The sequence below is a fragment of the Exophiala spinifera genome (assembly GCF_000836115.1).
Source record: "Exophiala spinifera strain CBS 89968 unplaced genomic scaffold supercont1.5, whole genome shotgun sequence".
In the NCBI taxonomy this organism is placed as follows: Eukaryota; Fungi; Ascomycota; class Eurotiomycetes; order Chaetothyriales; family Herpotrichiellaceae; genus Exophiala; species Exophiala spinifera.
In genome coordinates, this window is record NW_015622517.1 from 773,112 (window position 1) to 786,583 (window position 13,472).

Sequence of the window (13,472 nt, forward strand, 5' to 3'; positions counted from 1 at the left end):
AATTTTTGTAGGCGATTTAAATGTCTCCAACTCTTTTTCTCTCCTCGAAAGATCGCAGACATCTCGAGATCCAGTAGAGCATGCCCGTAAGTTGACGAACGATTCTCCGTCATCCAAGACAAACAGTCACTCACCATGATCATAGCTCATCATCATTACTGGCCTCCCTTGCTCAGGCAAGACTCATCGAGCCCGCCAGATCGCAGCCGACCTCGAGAATTATATTGCCTCAGACCCAGCATCTGCAAAGAGGACCGTACAGATTGTTTCTTCTCACCACGCTTCCGCAGACACCCCTCTCGACAACCAAGAAGACAACAAATCCACAGAGCCTTTGAGAGATCAAATATACAACAGTGCCGCCCAAGAGAAGACAGCGCGGGCGGCAGAGTTCTCGGCGATCAAGAGAGCGGTGTCGCGGGACAACATCGTCATTGCAGATGGATTGAATTACATCAAGGGGTACAGATATCAACTGTGGTGCGAGGCGAAAGCGGCGGGTACACGGTGCTGCGTGGTCCACGTCGCCGCGCAGGAGGATGATTGCAAGAAGTGGAACAGAAAACGCCTGAGGGTCTGGGGCCGAGACGACGAGGGCAAGGACGAACCTGGGCATGATGAGAAGAACAACACCCCCCAGGGGCCATCAAGAAGCGGTCGACAGGGCGAGACCGTCATGGGCGATCTCGTACCCGAGAGTCACACTGCAATATACGGCGACAGGGTCGTCGAGAAGGCAAGTCGGTCGAGGTCATCAAGTATGGACGGTGGTGGGCTTGACGACGACGACGACGACGACGATGATGATGATGAAGGCGCACGACGACCGCGACGGCGACCACAAGTCGACGACACCATGACTCTCAAGAGCCTGTATATAAGCAAGACCTCGGATCATAACCGCGGATCGCAAATCCAGACGACCACGAACGGCGCCACGACGACGACGACGACAAATTCTCTGGAGCCGAACAACTCTTCTCCTCGTCCTCCGCCACCAAGTACGACGATCGTCCCGCCTCCCCCGACGTCCTCACAGCCGTATTCATCGTCAACCCTGACTTCGTTGACGATGCGGTACGAACCACCCTCGCCGTTTTCGCGCTGGGACACACCTCTCTTCACGGTTCCTTCCGCAGACACCGCGCCGCCCAGCCACGACATCTGGACGGCCATCTTCCCTCCTCCCGCAAAGCCCACGAGCAAGAAGGCGCTCTCGCAGCTCTCGCAGCACACCGCTCCCGAAGCGGTCCCGAAGCAAGAAGAAGTGAGACGGCACGCCGCGACCGTACTTCCCAGGGCAACGGGTTCCGACGCTCTGCAGGTCCTCGAGAATGCGACCATGGACGTCGTCAGGCACCTTCTCGTGCGCGCGAGGGAAGACGGCGTCGCGGACGCGGACTGCTGCGGTACGGTGAACCTGGTGATTCCGGCCACCACTGCTACTGCTTCTGCTTCTTCTGGCGCCGGTGCCGCTGACCGCCTCGTGGGATCCTCCGTGACCTCGGGCTCGGGTTCGGAATCTGTCTCGGAGGGCTCCTCGGGGGACAAGGAAAAGGCCGGCGAAGGAACGTCCTACGAAACGACAATCTACGTCCCGTCCAGCGTGGCCTTGTCCCAGCCCGTGCTTCAACGCCTGCGACGCAAGTATACCCAGATGCAGCGCGGCGGGATTGCCCACGGACAGGGGTACGTCAAGGGCCGAATGGGCGTCGTCAAAGGTTTCATTGAGTTTCTCGAGCACGAATGGAACGATGATGGTTGACGACGACGATAGATCGACCTCAAGGCTGCTTGACTCTCTTGTCTCTCATAGATCAACACGACTTGTGGGGGGGGGGGGGTGTCGGGGGTGGGACACCCTTGAGAATTACGACATACAACGGCGACCCCAAGAAGAGGTCACAACTCATGAACTTGGGGGGATCAGGGGGACGCCCTTGAGAATTATGATAAATGAAGACGACCTATCCACTTTCCTGCTCTCTTTTCTTTCTGTTCTTACTGGGAAATTCTGATTTCAATTCGCTAATGCCTCGCTACATTCAAGATCGAGATATAGGCGCTATACCTCAGGACAGGTCCTATTCTCGTGCCATTATGCCACTTTGCGTTGCGCAGATTCAAAACCTTCTAATCGTCCTCGGGTTCGATTGATTTTCAAATCCAATTCCCAACTCCGATTCCACTTTGGTCCAAGAGAGCAAGAAAAAGCGAAACAATTTGTCTTGGAGGAGAAAAAGTAGTATTCACCTCCCAACTTGGCTCTTCCTTATTAGGGAAAAGTCCAACAAGCATAACTCCCCCCAATGAATATTCTGACTCGTCGCCATACTCCATGGTCACCAAGCAATGCATCGTCTGGGAGCCCTCGCTAACCAGTTCTCAGTTCGATCAAGAAAGTGATAATGCGCCGATTTTTCCAAAACATTCTCAATGATGAATACCCCAAGGAAACACTCCAAAAATAAGAAAAAGAAAAGAGACAGGGTGCCCGATTGTTGTGTATCCGTTTGAAAGGACGGGGTGATCCAAGGACAAGCTTTGAATTGTTGTTTCTTTCCAAGCAGTGGACATACTGACATGTTTATCGGATAAACCGGAGTGGGGAGGGTATAACTAGTAAGCAAGAAAGGTGAAATCGAGTCCGAATAAGTAGGTGAAAAAGGTCGTCACAAGCTGGAATGAGATGAATATGAGCTGAGATAAGAATACCCTCTCCGAGGAAAGGACAATGTATGTCGGTCATCCTTGTTTGTTGTAATTCCGAAAGGGCGTCTCCTGGTTCTCAAGTCATGAGTTAGAATCTACTCTTGAGGATGCCATTGTTTCTCAGAGTTCTCAAGGGCTTCTGTCGTATTTCCAATTATGGCCCGATTGAGGACGCCAATTGCGAACAACAAAGTGTATGTATGTAAGCGATTAGTGTGTATGGTCGTTATATCGTGAATGGTGGTGCATGAGTTCCCACAGCTGCTGTCTAGAGCGAGACGTCACCAAGGTCTCTCATGAGACAGGCAATTTGGGCGCGTTTGGCTGCCTCGGCAAGAAAGTCCGGCGGCAATTGACCTGGGTTCAGCGCTTGTCCATGAATGGGGTGCTCCTGTGACATGGAATTGGTGTGTGGATGTAGCTGAGGATGCATCTGATGCTGCTCCGTCTGCTCCGACGGTACCTGGTACGATTGTTGTCGTTGCTGAGCCTGAAAGCTGAGGTGGGATTGCTGGGAAGCGTATGGATTTGACTGCGAATGCGATCGACTGAAAAAGGGCTCCAACTCTGCCGTCGATGGCGAAGGTAAAGGAGCATGTGCGTGCGGTTGCTGCTGTTGTTGATGGAGGGGCATGAAGAGCGACTGCATTTGGTGCTGAGGCTGAGATAGGTGTGGGTGCTGCGGTTCCGCAGCTTGAAGGCCGTCACTGACAGGACTTGGGTGCGAACTTGTCGATGTGCTTGAAGATTGCGAGAATCCGCGTGCAAATGAAGGCGATGGAAGATTGTTTCTATGTTGCTCTTGGAGATGTGATATCCGCGCGCTTCTTCTTGGATAGTTGCTCATTTTGCACGTGTAGTTTGGTTCGTCCGCTCGGAATTGGATTGTTTCAGACCCAGCCGCTGAGCAGGCGGCTTTCCTTTCTCGACCCGGGCAATCTTCTGTCAGAGCGAGCGCGCGGCTAGAGAGCGAAGGCTGATAGAACGGGTTGTAGGCAGCAGCGGCGAAGAAACGGCCACGGAATCCTCTACCCGAGTCTGAGCGAGAGTCTTGTGTAGGGGCGCAGGCGATACGGAGGAAGAAAAGAAACTGCCGGGGGGGTGGGAGGGATGACAGGCTTGTCTTTGAGGAGAGAAGTCAAAACCTGGACGGTTCTCCAAGTGGTGCTGCTGGCAAGACTCTGGAGGAACTGGGGGTAATGGCCGAGGCACGTATCGTCTACGCTGCCACAAAAGCAAGCGATTGAAAGGCTGTCGGGGAAGAGGTGGGATTATTGCTGGGTGGCCGATATGAACCGATGGAAGATTTCGTGGGGGAGGCCGAAGATGGGATGTTCTGACGCCTGGAGAGAACGTGCGGGGCCGGCTGTGGTTGGCCGATGTCTGTCGGGAGCAATGGACAATGGTGACTCTGGGAGGGAGAGAGTCAGTGCTTGAAGGACGGACGGTTAAAAGGGAAAGCAAAGACAATGGCGTAGATAATCAGTCCACGGCTGAAGAATGTGTTGTAGTCAGTAGTACGAGCACTTTTTTCCCAGAGGCGACAAAGACTGCGCTGCGGCTCTAGTGGGAAATTCGCGGCAGTTGGAGGAGCAGAAGTTGAAGCCGAAGACGCTCCCGGGCAGATGCGGAAACAAAGGCATGACAACGCCGATAATTTCCCGGTACAAGGTACAAGGTACTTTGTTCTGCGTGCAGTTTCTGCCTCGGGGTGAGGTACCCCGAGCTCATAGCGAGGATGGTCTGATAACTCAGGCAGTATATGACGTTACAGTACCACAGCTTCGACGCCTGAGATTGCAGCTCCCAGAATCCCGCGCCGAGGTACGAGAACGTCCAAGGTGCCCGTTTCAGGGACAAGCGATCTGCTTAGACAAAGAGCCCTGTGCTCTGGTCAGCCCACTAGCCTGGCATGGAGCACTTATTCGACGTCCCATCTCGGTCTGCAGACACTGTGCGAGTATGTTACTTACTGTACTCGTATTCGTATATACGACGCTCGTCGCATTTCATCCATCACGTGACTCGTACACGCCAAGGCTGTTCTTTGTTTCCAACACGTCTCGATGCTGCGACTTGTGCTGGCCTCCGTGAGATGCGCAGTCGACTTCGAGCTGGTGATACAAAGGGCCTTCTTCTCCAAGTCCCCCCGTGTGCCTAAATCTGATCATGTCGCAGAGTGAAGGAGAGGATGATGCTGCCTCTCTAGACATCTTCCAGGAGCCAGAGGATTTTTATCAACCGGAAAAGCCTGCCACCTTCACTACATACACATTGAAGACTGGGCAGGTCATCAACCTCCGACTCGTAGGACATAGTCCGCTTTGGGTGTGATAACTTTGCTAGTATGTGACAGTCTGTGCGTGGCTAACTCCATTCAAGGGTCATCTGCTATGGAACGCCGGTCAGGTAGTTGCCCGGTATCTGGAAGACAACTCGAGTTCCATGGTTCAGGGGAAGACGTTCTTAGAATTGGGTGCTGGAGCAGGACTTCCAAGTCTGGTGTCGGCCATTCTAGGGGCTGAGAAAGTTGTTGTGACAGATTACCCAGATCAAGATTTGATTGATAATTTGCAGTACAACATCGAGCACTGTTCAGTCCTCGCTGACAAGTCGCGCATCACAGCACAAGGTTTCCTCTGGGGGAGCTCTGCTGAATCACTCAAATTTCACTTGGAGCGTGACCGTGGTGGTTTCGATGTCCTGATCCTCGCCGATATCCTCTTCAACCACTCGGAGCATAAGAAACTGTTGGTAACTCTGCGTGAGTGCTTGAGATACGGCCGTGACTCGGTGGCTCTGGTGTTCTTCACTCCCTATCGCCCCTGGCTTCTGGAGAAAGATTTGGATTTCTTTGAGATTGCGCGTAAGGATGGATTCGTGGTCAATAAGATCTTGGAGCACACCATGGAGAGGGTTATGTTCGAGAACGACCCCGGTGACGAGGCCCTGCGGAGAACAGTATTTGGCTACGAGGTGAAATGGCAGGTGTGAGGATTTGGTCTGGCATCTCAGACGTTTGACGCATTGCGACTGCTGGCCAGTGGCGGGCAGAACCAAAGATTTGCCAGCGCAGTCATTACGCAAGACAGCAGGAACTTCAATCTGTGTCTCTGCTACTAATACCTCAAACTCCTCCCTGGCCCAATCCTATCCTCAACCATACCCTTACGACGCATCCATTACGCTGCGGAACCCTCCAACACGACATTCACCCCAGAGAGGGTAGAGGGTGAACGAACGCGGCAAGCCGCGCCCTAGAGCATTGTTAGGCGTCTTGTTGAGCTCGCCGACATGACAGATGCTAACTTTGCGCAGGAGATACTCTTTTCACATTACCCTCATCCTCATCATCGCCGTCACCGTCACCGTAACCGCCATACCTTCGCAATGCCCTTCAGAGAGCGCATCAAAGAGCTCTGCGGCGGCTGCTTTCGAGAACCAACCACCGGCGAGGATCTACAACAACCGCCGCCACTGCCAGTACCACTCCCAGATGTCGGTAAGGACGGCATCTATTCTCCCAGCCTATCATTCATATCTGAAACCAGCACTCGATCAACCTATTGTCCTCGCACAGAAGAAACCGTGCCGATATCTACTATATCGACATATATCAAAGCAATAAACATCCTTTCCTCTCTACACCTAGCACCATTGGCATTCATGATTCTGGTCCTCTCGAATCTCATCGCCGTCAACGCGTTTAGTTGTGACCACATTGGAAACCTCGCGGTGGTGACCTCGGCTAACCGTCTTTCAGAGCGCGATGGTCCAGGAATCGAGCCTGGAGAGCCCCGGGAAGTGCGGAAAGGTTACATAGTCGGTCCCCCTTGGTCGTACTTGTTCTACCCACCACCTCCTTTTGGATATTCTACCGTTCCGGGCATTTCAAGCTTTCCAAGATCTACCCAATCTCCAGCTCCACTCACCACGACCCCTTCAGCCCCATCCATCACAAACACCTCATCAACATCAGTCGTTGTATATCCCACCACTACTATCTCGCCCTATCCGTTGAGTTCACCAAGTGCGTCCCCAGCTTCTGGTGTTTCGCCTACGTCCGCGTCCCGAAGTACCAGTGTCCCCGACAGAGCATCGTTTTCACCAACAATCCCAGGCACAGCATCCTCATCAAGGACATCGTCCTCCTCAAGCACAAAGTCCGTGGCTACTACTAACACTTCGGCTCCAATCCAGACTTCAAATGTTGTGCAAGTCGGTAACCAATGGCTTGTCCCTGAAGCAGGCATCTTTGACAATCGGGCATCGTTTACTTTCGGCAATGGTTTCCCAGACGGACTCCAGATCAGCAACTATAGCAATCACCAGAGGGGGAGTGGCCCATCTCCTGAAGTTCCGTACAACCCCAAATTCGACCCTGCAAATGTACATATCATGGATGGAATGCTAGCGTTGACTGTGCCGGGACATCAAAGGCCCAACAAACACAATGGTTGGGCGCTGAGCAGCGCTGAAGTCACAACCGTGAAAGAGAATATTTTACATGGTAGTGTTCGGACAAGAGCTATACTCAGCAAAGTGCCGGGGACTTGTCATGGTTAGCAGCTTTAATCTCTTGGGACCCGGCGAAGGTACGCTGACTGACAACACGTATAGGGTTTTTCTTTTATCGGTCCGATACTCAGGAGATCGACATTGAATATTTAACAGATCCGTCATCTCTCTCAAACAATGGACCCGGTAAACGAATTCCTATGCACTATACCAATCAGGCTGTGGACCCGGAAGACGAACCGGAGACTCAGGCCACTGGAACTTCGCCTTTAGACTGTACAACAGCGGTCCACGAATACCGAATCGATTGGACCTCGGACTATACCGCATTCTATCTTGACGGCAAGTTACAGAAGAAGTTCACGACCAATGTCCCAAGCGAGTCAGGACCTTGGGTCTGGAACAACTGGGCCAACGGGAATAAAGGTGAGTAGTTTACCATGTCTAGAGTTATTACCGCCAACTAATCGTCTTGATATGATAATATAGGTTGGTCAGTCGGACCTCCGTCTAGCGACAACATTCTCTTGATCAAGAGCATTGAAATGTACTACAACACGGACTAGAGTCTTATGATTATGGTGGAGAATCGGTAGTTTTGCTTATTAGTACTCACAATAGATGAATTTCGGCCGTCCTTGTCTGTTGTCATTCTTTAAGGGCGTCTCTCTCATTTCCAAGTCATAGAGTTATGACCTCTCCTTATGGTCGCCGTTCGTTTGTCTTCATTCTCAAGCGAGTCCCTTTGATCCGGACGTCATGAGTGGTGGCCTATTGTACTATACACTTGGGGTGGACGGAGTAGCACGGAAGCTTCGCCGAACTCTACTTATAGCGTACCGGGTAGTTATCTCTTCACGTGGTGGCGTCGCTTCTTTGATGGGGGCCAATTGAAGACAGCCCTTGCAAAGGGCAAGTACTGTCGTCCATACATACACCCCCACTCGAGGGCTTTTGGCAGTTCATTCAATTTTGGAGATCAGCGACTGCCATGGAGATACGAGTGATCGCAGAGTTGGGTATCAGCACAGCCATCTTGCTCCTGGTCTGCCAAACCCTCGTCATCCGATGCTCTTCGGCTACTACTCCTCGCATTCGACGGTGGCCTGACGAGGGATGCAGACGTGACCTCACCAATTATGTCAACTCTGATTCAGCATTCGTGGGATGTCGGGCATGGCATTTCTGGGGAAACATGTGCCCATGCATGGCACTGGTGGAATAAACCGTAGCAGGGATGGATGACAGCTCGGCCTCGCTTACTCCGGTAGAGTCCGAGAACACGCGGCGGACGATGGAAGATTCTACTCGTTCTTTGGAGATACGAGCAGTAATCTGAGGAGCAGAGTCAGTCCCTTCCAGCAGCGTGTGGTTATTTACCTGTCGATATATTATTGGCCGCGTGGGAAGATGGTTGCTGACTTCCACCTGTTGCAGTAAGAGTGTGATCGGATCTCAGCGTGTACTGTCCCCTCCGAAGGCTTGCATGAGCTGCAAGGAAATCCTTTCACCCGCGATGAAGTCGTGACCACCGGTCCCTCGATGTTGCAATTTCAAGGCACAGGAGTGGGACTTGCGGACTTCGGGGTGTACAGCCTAGTGCAAGTACGACATCTGCAGGGGCTTGATTTCGTCAATCAGCTCGAGGTCGCAGTGGTGAGAGGGTGTGTATTATATTGGCCATAGTGACAGTTCCCCAGGAGACAAACAAAAGCGTGTCGATTGTTTATGAACCAGGAGTGGACATGAAGAGAGGCGGATGGGCAGGGCAGCGTCTAAGGTTTGGGTTGACAGTCGCCATCCCGATGAACCACAGTTCGCTGGAGATGCGCGGGCGCCTCAACGAAGCCTAGCTCAGGAAGTGGGAGTCCATGCTCCATGCGCAAAATTAACTTATTAGTTTGGGGGGAGAGACGGCGAGAGGAGTGAGAGAGGATGACGAGGGACGCGGCAAGCGAGGTGTCTGTCCTGCGCAAATCCCACCCTCGTCGCTGCCCCTCCCTCTCTCCTCCCTCGCGCATCCCACCCTCGTACTCGTAGAATTTCTCGCTTCTTGTCCCTGCATGCATCGGGTTCGAAAATACTCGTCATGATCGGTCTCTCCTTCTCTCGACCGTGTTGCTGCTCTGCCTTTCCATCCCGTCGTTCGCTATCCTGTTTTCTAGTGTTCGGGGCTAAGATCGAACAATGCATTCTTTTTCCTGTTGCGACCTCTGAAACCTACCATGCTTTCCACCATTAGTAGCCGCACCTAAAACCTCGCCGCTCCCCTCGACCCAGTTTTCCACCCGCTCGAGCCGTTCGTTCTTATGCATAAACATTGCCTCTGGCTGGTTCCCTTCGCTCGACTCAATCTCGCTCTCAACGGTTGAAGGCCAGGATACCCCCGAGTTGCCCTTTTCGCCAACAGCACCAGGTATCCCTCTGCCACGGACATATCCTTCCTGTTCATCAATCGCACAACTCTCCTCGATCGATATTCTCCATGGCAGCGTAGCCTCACCTCCCGCCCTCGAGCCTCTCCTTCTCACGCTCTCCGTAACGACGCAAACTTCCAAAACTCTGATCTCTTCGTATACGTTCTGGTGCTGGACACGACACGGAGGTCCTCTGTGCGTCGACACATGAACACTCCGCTTTGCTGCTGAAGAAACCGCTGCTACAAACGAGCTTACCGAATGGCGCATACTGCTCTGCTAGGAATGTCTCTATAGGTACAGCACCAGGAGGACACCCTCTCTCTACTTGGCTCTCCACTCTCCACTCGACGACTACTCTGATACGGTGACGCGCCGGTATTCGTTACACAATGTGCAAGGCACACATTCTACGGTTCTGCTGTGGACATGGCATTCTCATGGGGCTCGAGGTGTGCAACGTCGGACCCTGTCCAATACTGAAGACGACTGGCCTCAAGCTGCCGCAACAGCCATACAAATGCTACAACTGCCAAAACAAGATGTCCGCCAGGTCGGTTCCACCGGCATCTCCCCGGGATGGTTGCTCCTCGACTCTTGGAAGCTTAGATTCCAATTCATCAGGGCCTTCTCCGCCAAGTTCACCCATATCGAGGACCAGCTCCAAGGTCATGGCTCCTCTTCCTGGCGTTGCCCGTCAGCCGGCCGAGTGCGCTGCCTTTGGACGAATGTTTTCTCGAACAAACTCATCTTCGTTCAAGAGCTTCTCTTTCTCTTGCGCATCATCAGGCCACTATCCGCCACCTCACTATATGGGTCTCCCGACACACCTGCCTCATCAAGATCACCCCTGTCCACCTTGTCAACTTGAGAATGTGCGTATGAAGGCGGACAGAGAGGCCATTGCCCAGGCCAGGGCTGAGTTTCCGCATCTGACTGGTGAGATGTTGGTTCGGGACGGCAGACCATGGGAAGAGTGGCAGACTAAGCCGACCCTTGAAGCTTACGTTGATGAAAAACGGTCAGATGAACGGCAGATGTGGCTACATGTCACCAGAAAATGGACGCAAGATCTGAAGAAGGCACGCGTATTGGTGGCCGAGGAAGACGGGCTGGGCTTGTTCGGATAAGGGTTTGGCCCTGGCTCGACGACGTTCATGAGATACGAGGCGTTCAAGAACTAAAAAGGCAGGCTGTTGTGTTTAGATGCGATATCCCTACGGCTGGCGTTAGTGGCATTCCTGATGCGTCACTGTAGAATTGCACCGGCACCCTCGCGCTACACTAATACCTATATTAAAATAATGTAGTAATCATGCTACAATCTTTTGTCAATTTGCTCATGTTACATATTCCTCTGGATTTTCCCCTGCTCAAGTTTCGCAAGGCACGTTGGGCTGCCTTGTAATATGTCCCTCCAGCTTCTGATGACGAGGCCAAGCGAATTGTGCCTGCCAAGACCCGGGGTAGCGCTGCTTTGTGTCCTTTCGCCTGGCGATCCTTGCGCATCATCCTTTGCTATCTTTATCGTCTACACTTCTGCTTGCCGTGCGATGTTGCAGGCTCTGCTGTATCCGTACAGTGAGGGATTTTGAGCCATTAGAAGTGGGTGAGCGAGCAGGGCTTTTTTTGGCCGCCCTCCCTGCGTCAAGATGTGTCGGTGAGAAACGACGGTTCAGACGCTCAATGTCTCATGTTCACAGCACCTGGCGGCAACGACCCTCCCGAGAGCGAGGACTAGGAGAATTAGTGAGTTGCGCAATCTGTACCACAGCCGCCGGCCAGGGCTCTGGTAGAGTGGATGCACCACACTACTTTGGCCAGGATGAGGTTGGGGTGAGCTCGAATGTGCTTGGCTAGCTGTCGAAGGTACCCGAAGCCGCTCATCCCTCACCAAACAATCCGCAGGCCATGCAGAGATCCACGGGGTGTCCTACGGTCTACTTCGTTGGTCTACTTCGGTTGTTGCACTTGCACTTCAAGTGTCTGGTTCTTCATACAGCTGACTATACACTCCCTTTCTGGGAAGCCTGCATCGTTCGTTCGGAACTATCGCTTTCCTCATACGCACTACGTCTGAAGAATAGAAAATGGTTCTCATTGAGCACATGCCATGGTCCAACTACTGCAAAGACCTCTGTGATCGCCCCCGATAGTGGGTGTTGGGCCAAGCCACAAGCCTATCGCGGCAGAACGGATGAGGATGCCCCTTCGTCTGGCTGCGATGCACCTACATGCTTCTTCTAACTGAACAAGGCTTACTTCCGTCGAAGCCACAGCATGAGAGGCCGCTTAAGCTGCAAAAGGACCTTGAAATGGCCAGCTGCCCTATAGGAGTCGCGTCGCAATGTGGCGGAGCTTGCATACACAGGAGCCGATCATCCGCTGATAAGCAACCAAGCACAATGAACGCCAGGTCACAAGCCCCCGTGGCTGTGTATGCCTGGCCTCTGCAGATTTGGCGCTTCGGACCACCCTCAGTACGGTTGGCGTCATTGCAGCTGCAGAACACCAGGTTGATGTTGGACGCTGGTACAAATATAAAAAAGGTTCAGCTCTGTTCTGCCATCAAAGAACTCTCGTATTCCAGCATCGGCAGACACCCGTCTTGATTATTTCCATTCTCACTGGTGATACACTCAGTCTTTTTCCCATCATGATCACTACCTCCAGCCTCTGCCGACAACTGGGCATCAGAGACCCTCTTGAACAGGCAACCTGCATCGGGTATGGCCAACGCAAACCTACATGTGGCAACCAAGTGGCTCAAAGTTCACGTTCTGCAGCCATGGCTGGACTAGAAGATATCGTCCGCAAAATGAGCGATGGGCGCTCTCCAAACCGTTTGATCGGAGAGTTGGAAAAAGTCGCCGGCCTCCTACACTGCAAAAGATGGCATCAGTATCAAGCCGCGGAAAAAGCCGAGGCATGGAAAGACATCCTAGAACAAGCTCCTATCGAGACCAGAAGAAATCAAAACTCTCACCACGGGAGAGGTTCTCAACGCAGCACTAGCACTGGTGGGAGACGTCGCGAATTGAGCACCACAGAAGTGCTCGACTCATGTCGAACCAAAGACTTGCTCGCTGAACTTTCCGACCGCCTCAGCACAAGGAGGTCGAGAAGGGTCCTCACGGCTATTGAAGAGCTGTTGGATGAGCATTATGAAGCCACCGGCGCTGATCGCGACTCCCCCTATCTGCGAAGGCTGGCCTCTGAAAGTGACGACGATGATTCAGAAACCGAAAGCGATGACGATCATTCCGAAAGTGAAAGTGACGACGATGCCTCTGAAAGTGACAGTGACGACGATGGCGACACCGACGAGGACGAGCCCGTGCCCAGCCCAAGATCATCCACTTCTCGTCCAAGTCGATCCTCGAGAACATCCACACAAGACTCAGTACGCACACATCGACGGAGACGATCAGTGTCTCCATCACCACCAGTCCGAAATTTGTCTCCTACTGCCCCAGCAGGAAATTCCACGTCTGCGAATGAATGTGGCATCTGCCTGCAAACGATGAATCGAAGCAGTGACAGTTGGCGCTGTGCGACTTGTCGAAACTCTGCTCACGTTGATTGCTTTGATCAGTGGGTGGCGAACTCCCCAGAAACCAATGTAAGATGCATTTACTGGTAAGTCAGACGGGAAGACATGACCCCTCGAGTGACGGACTGCCATGCTAACTGGTCTTCATAGTCGTGCAACTGTTCAGACGTGATTAGGTGTCTGCTCGCAATGATTATAACGTGTGATGAAGATCGAAATGAAACACGTCTCAAGACTCCCGCGGTATATACTAGGCTGTTGGTCATGACTAG

General features: G+C 52.7%; 6 protein-coding genes across 6 annotated transcripts; 5 read left to right on the forward strand and 1 right to left on the reverse strand.

Moving 5' to 3' along the window:
- Positions 1–80: 80 nt before the first annotated feature.
- On the forward strand, positions 81–1,765 carry PV08_06864 (uncharacterized protein; the record flags this gene model as incomplete). The annotated part of the gene is made up of 2 exons (XM_016381197.1): positions 81–86; positions 146–1,765. 2 exons carry the CDS (start codon positions 81–83, stop codon positions 1,763–1,765), a joined length of 1,626 nt encoding a protein of 541 aa, XP_016234299.1.
- Positions 1,766–2,980: 1,215 nt separating this feature from the next.
- On the reverse strand, positions 2,981–3,559 carry PV08_06865 (uncharacterized protein; the record flags this gene model as incomplete). Its single annotated transcript, XM_016381198.1, has 1 exon — positions 2,981–3,559. The coding sequence occupies one exon, from the start codon at positions 3,557–3,559 to the stop codon at positions 2,981–2,983; it is 579 nt and encodes a 192-aa protein (XP_016234300.1).
- Positions 3,560–4,881: 1,322 nt separating this feature from the next.
- Positions 4,882–5,706, forward strand: PV08_06866 (uncharacterized protein; the record flags this gene model as incomplete). The annotated part of the gene is made up of 2 exons (XM_016381199.1): positions 4,882–5,040; positions 5,095–5,706. The coding sequence occupies 2 exons, from the start codon at positions 4,882–4,884 to the stop codon at positions 5,704–5,706; spliced, it is 771 nt and encodes a 256-aa protein (XP_016234301.1).
- A 396-nt stretch (positions 5,707–6,102) lies between these two features.
- PV08_06867 (uncharacterized protein) lies at positions 6,103–7,796 on the forward strand (the record flags this gene model as incomplete). The annotated part of the gene is made up of 3 exons (XM_016381200.1): positions 6,103–7,273; positions 7,333–7,656; positions 7,720–7,796. 3 exons carry the CDS (start codon positions 6,103–6,105, stop codon positions 7,794–7,796), a joined length of 1,572 nt encoding a protein of 523 aa, XP_016234302.1.
- A 2,393-nt stretch (positions 7,797–10,189) lies between these two features.
- Positions 10,190–10,777, forward strand: PV08_06868 (uncharacterized protein; the record flags this gene model as incomplete). The annotated part of the gene is made up of 1 exon (XM_016381201.1): positions 10,190–10,777. The coding sequence occupies one exon, from the start codon at positions 10,190–10,192 to the stop codon at positions 10,775–10,777; it is 588 nt and encodes a 195-aa protein (XP_016234303.1).
- A 1,658-nt stretch (positions 10,778–12,435) lies between these two features.
- PV08_06869 (uncharacterized protein) lies at positions 12,436–13,372 on the forward strand (the record flags this gene model as incomplete). The annotated part of the gene is made up of 2 exons (XM_016381202.1): positions 12,436–13,286; positions 13,351–13,372. The coding sequence occupies 2 exons, from the start codon at positions 12,436–12,438 to the stop codon at positions 13,370–13,372; spliced, it is 873 nt and encodes a 290-aa protein (XP_016234304.1).
- Positions 13,373–13,472: the final 100 nt, after the last annotated feature.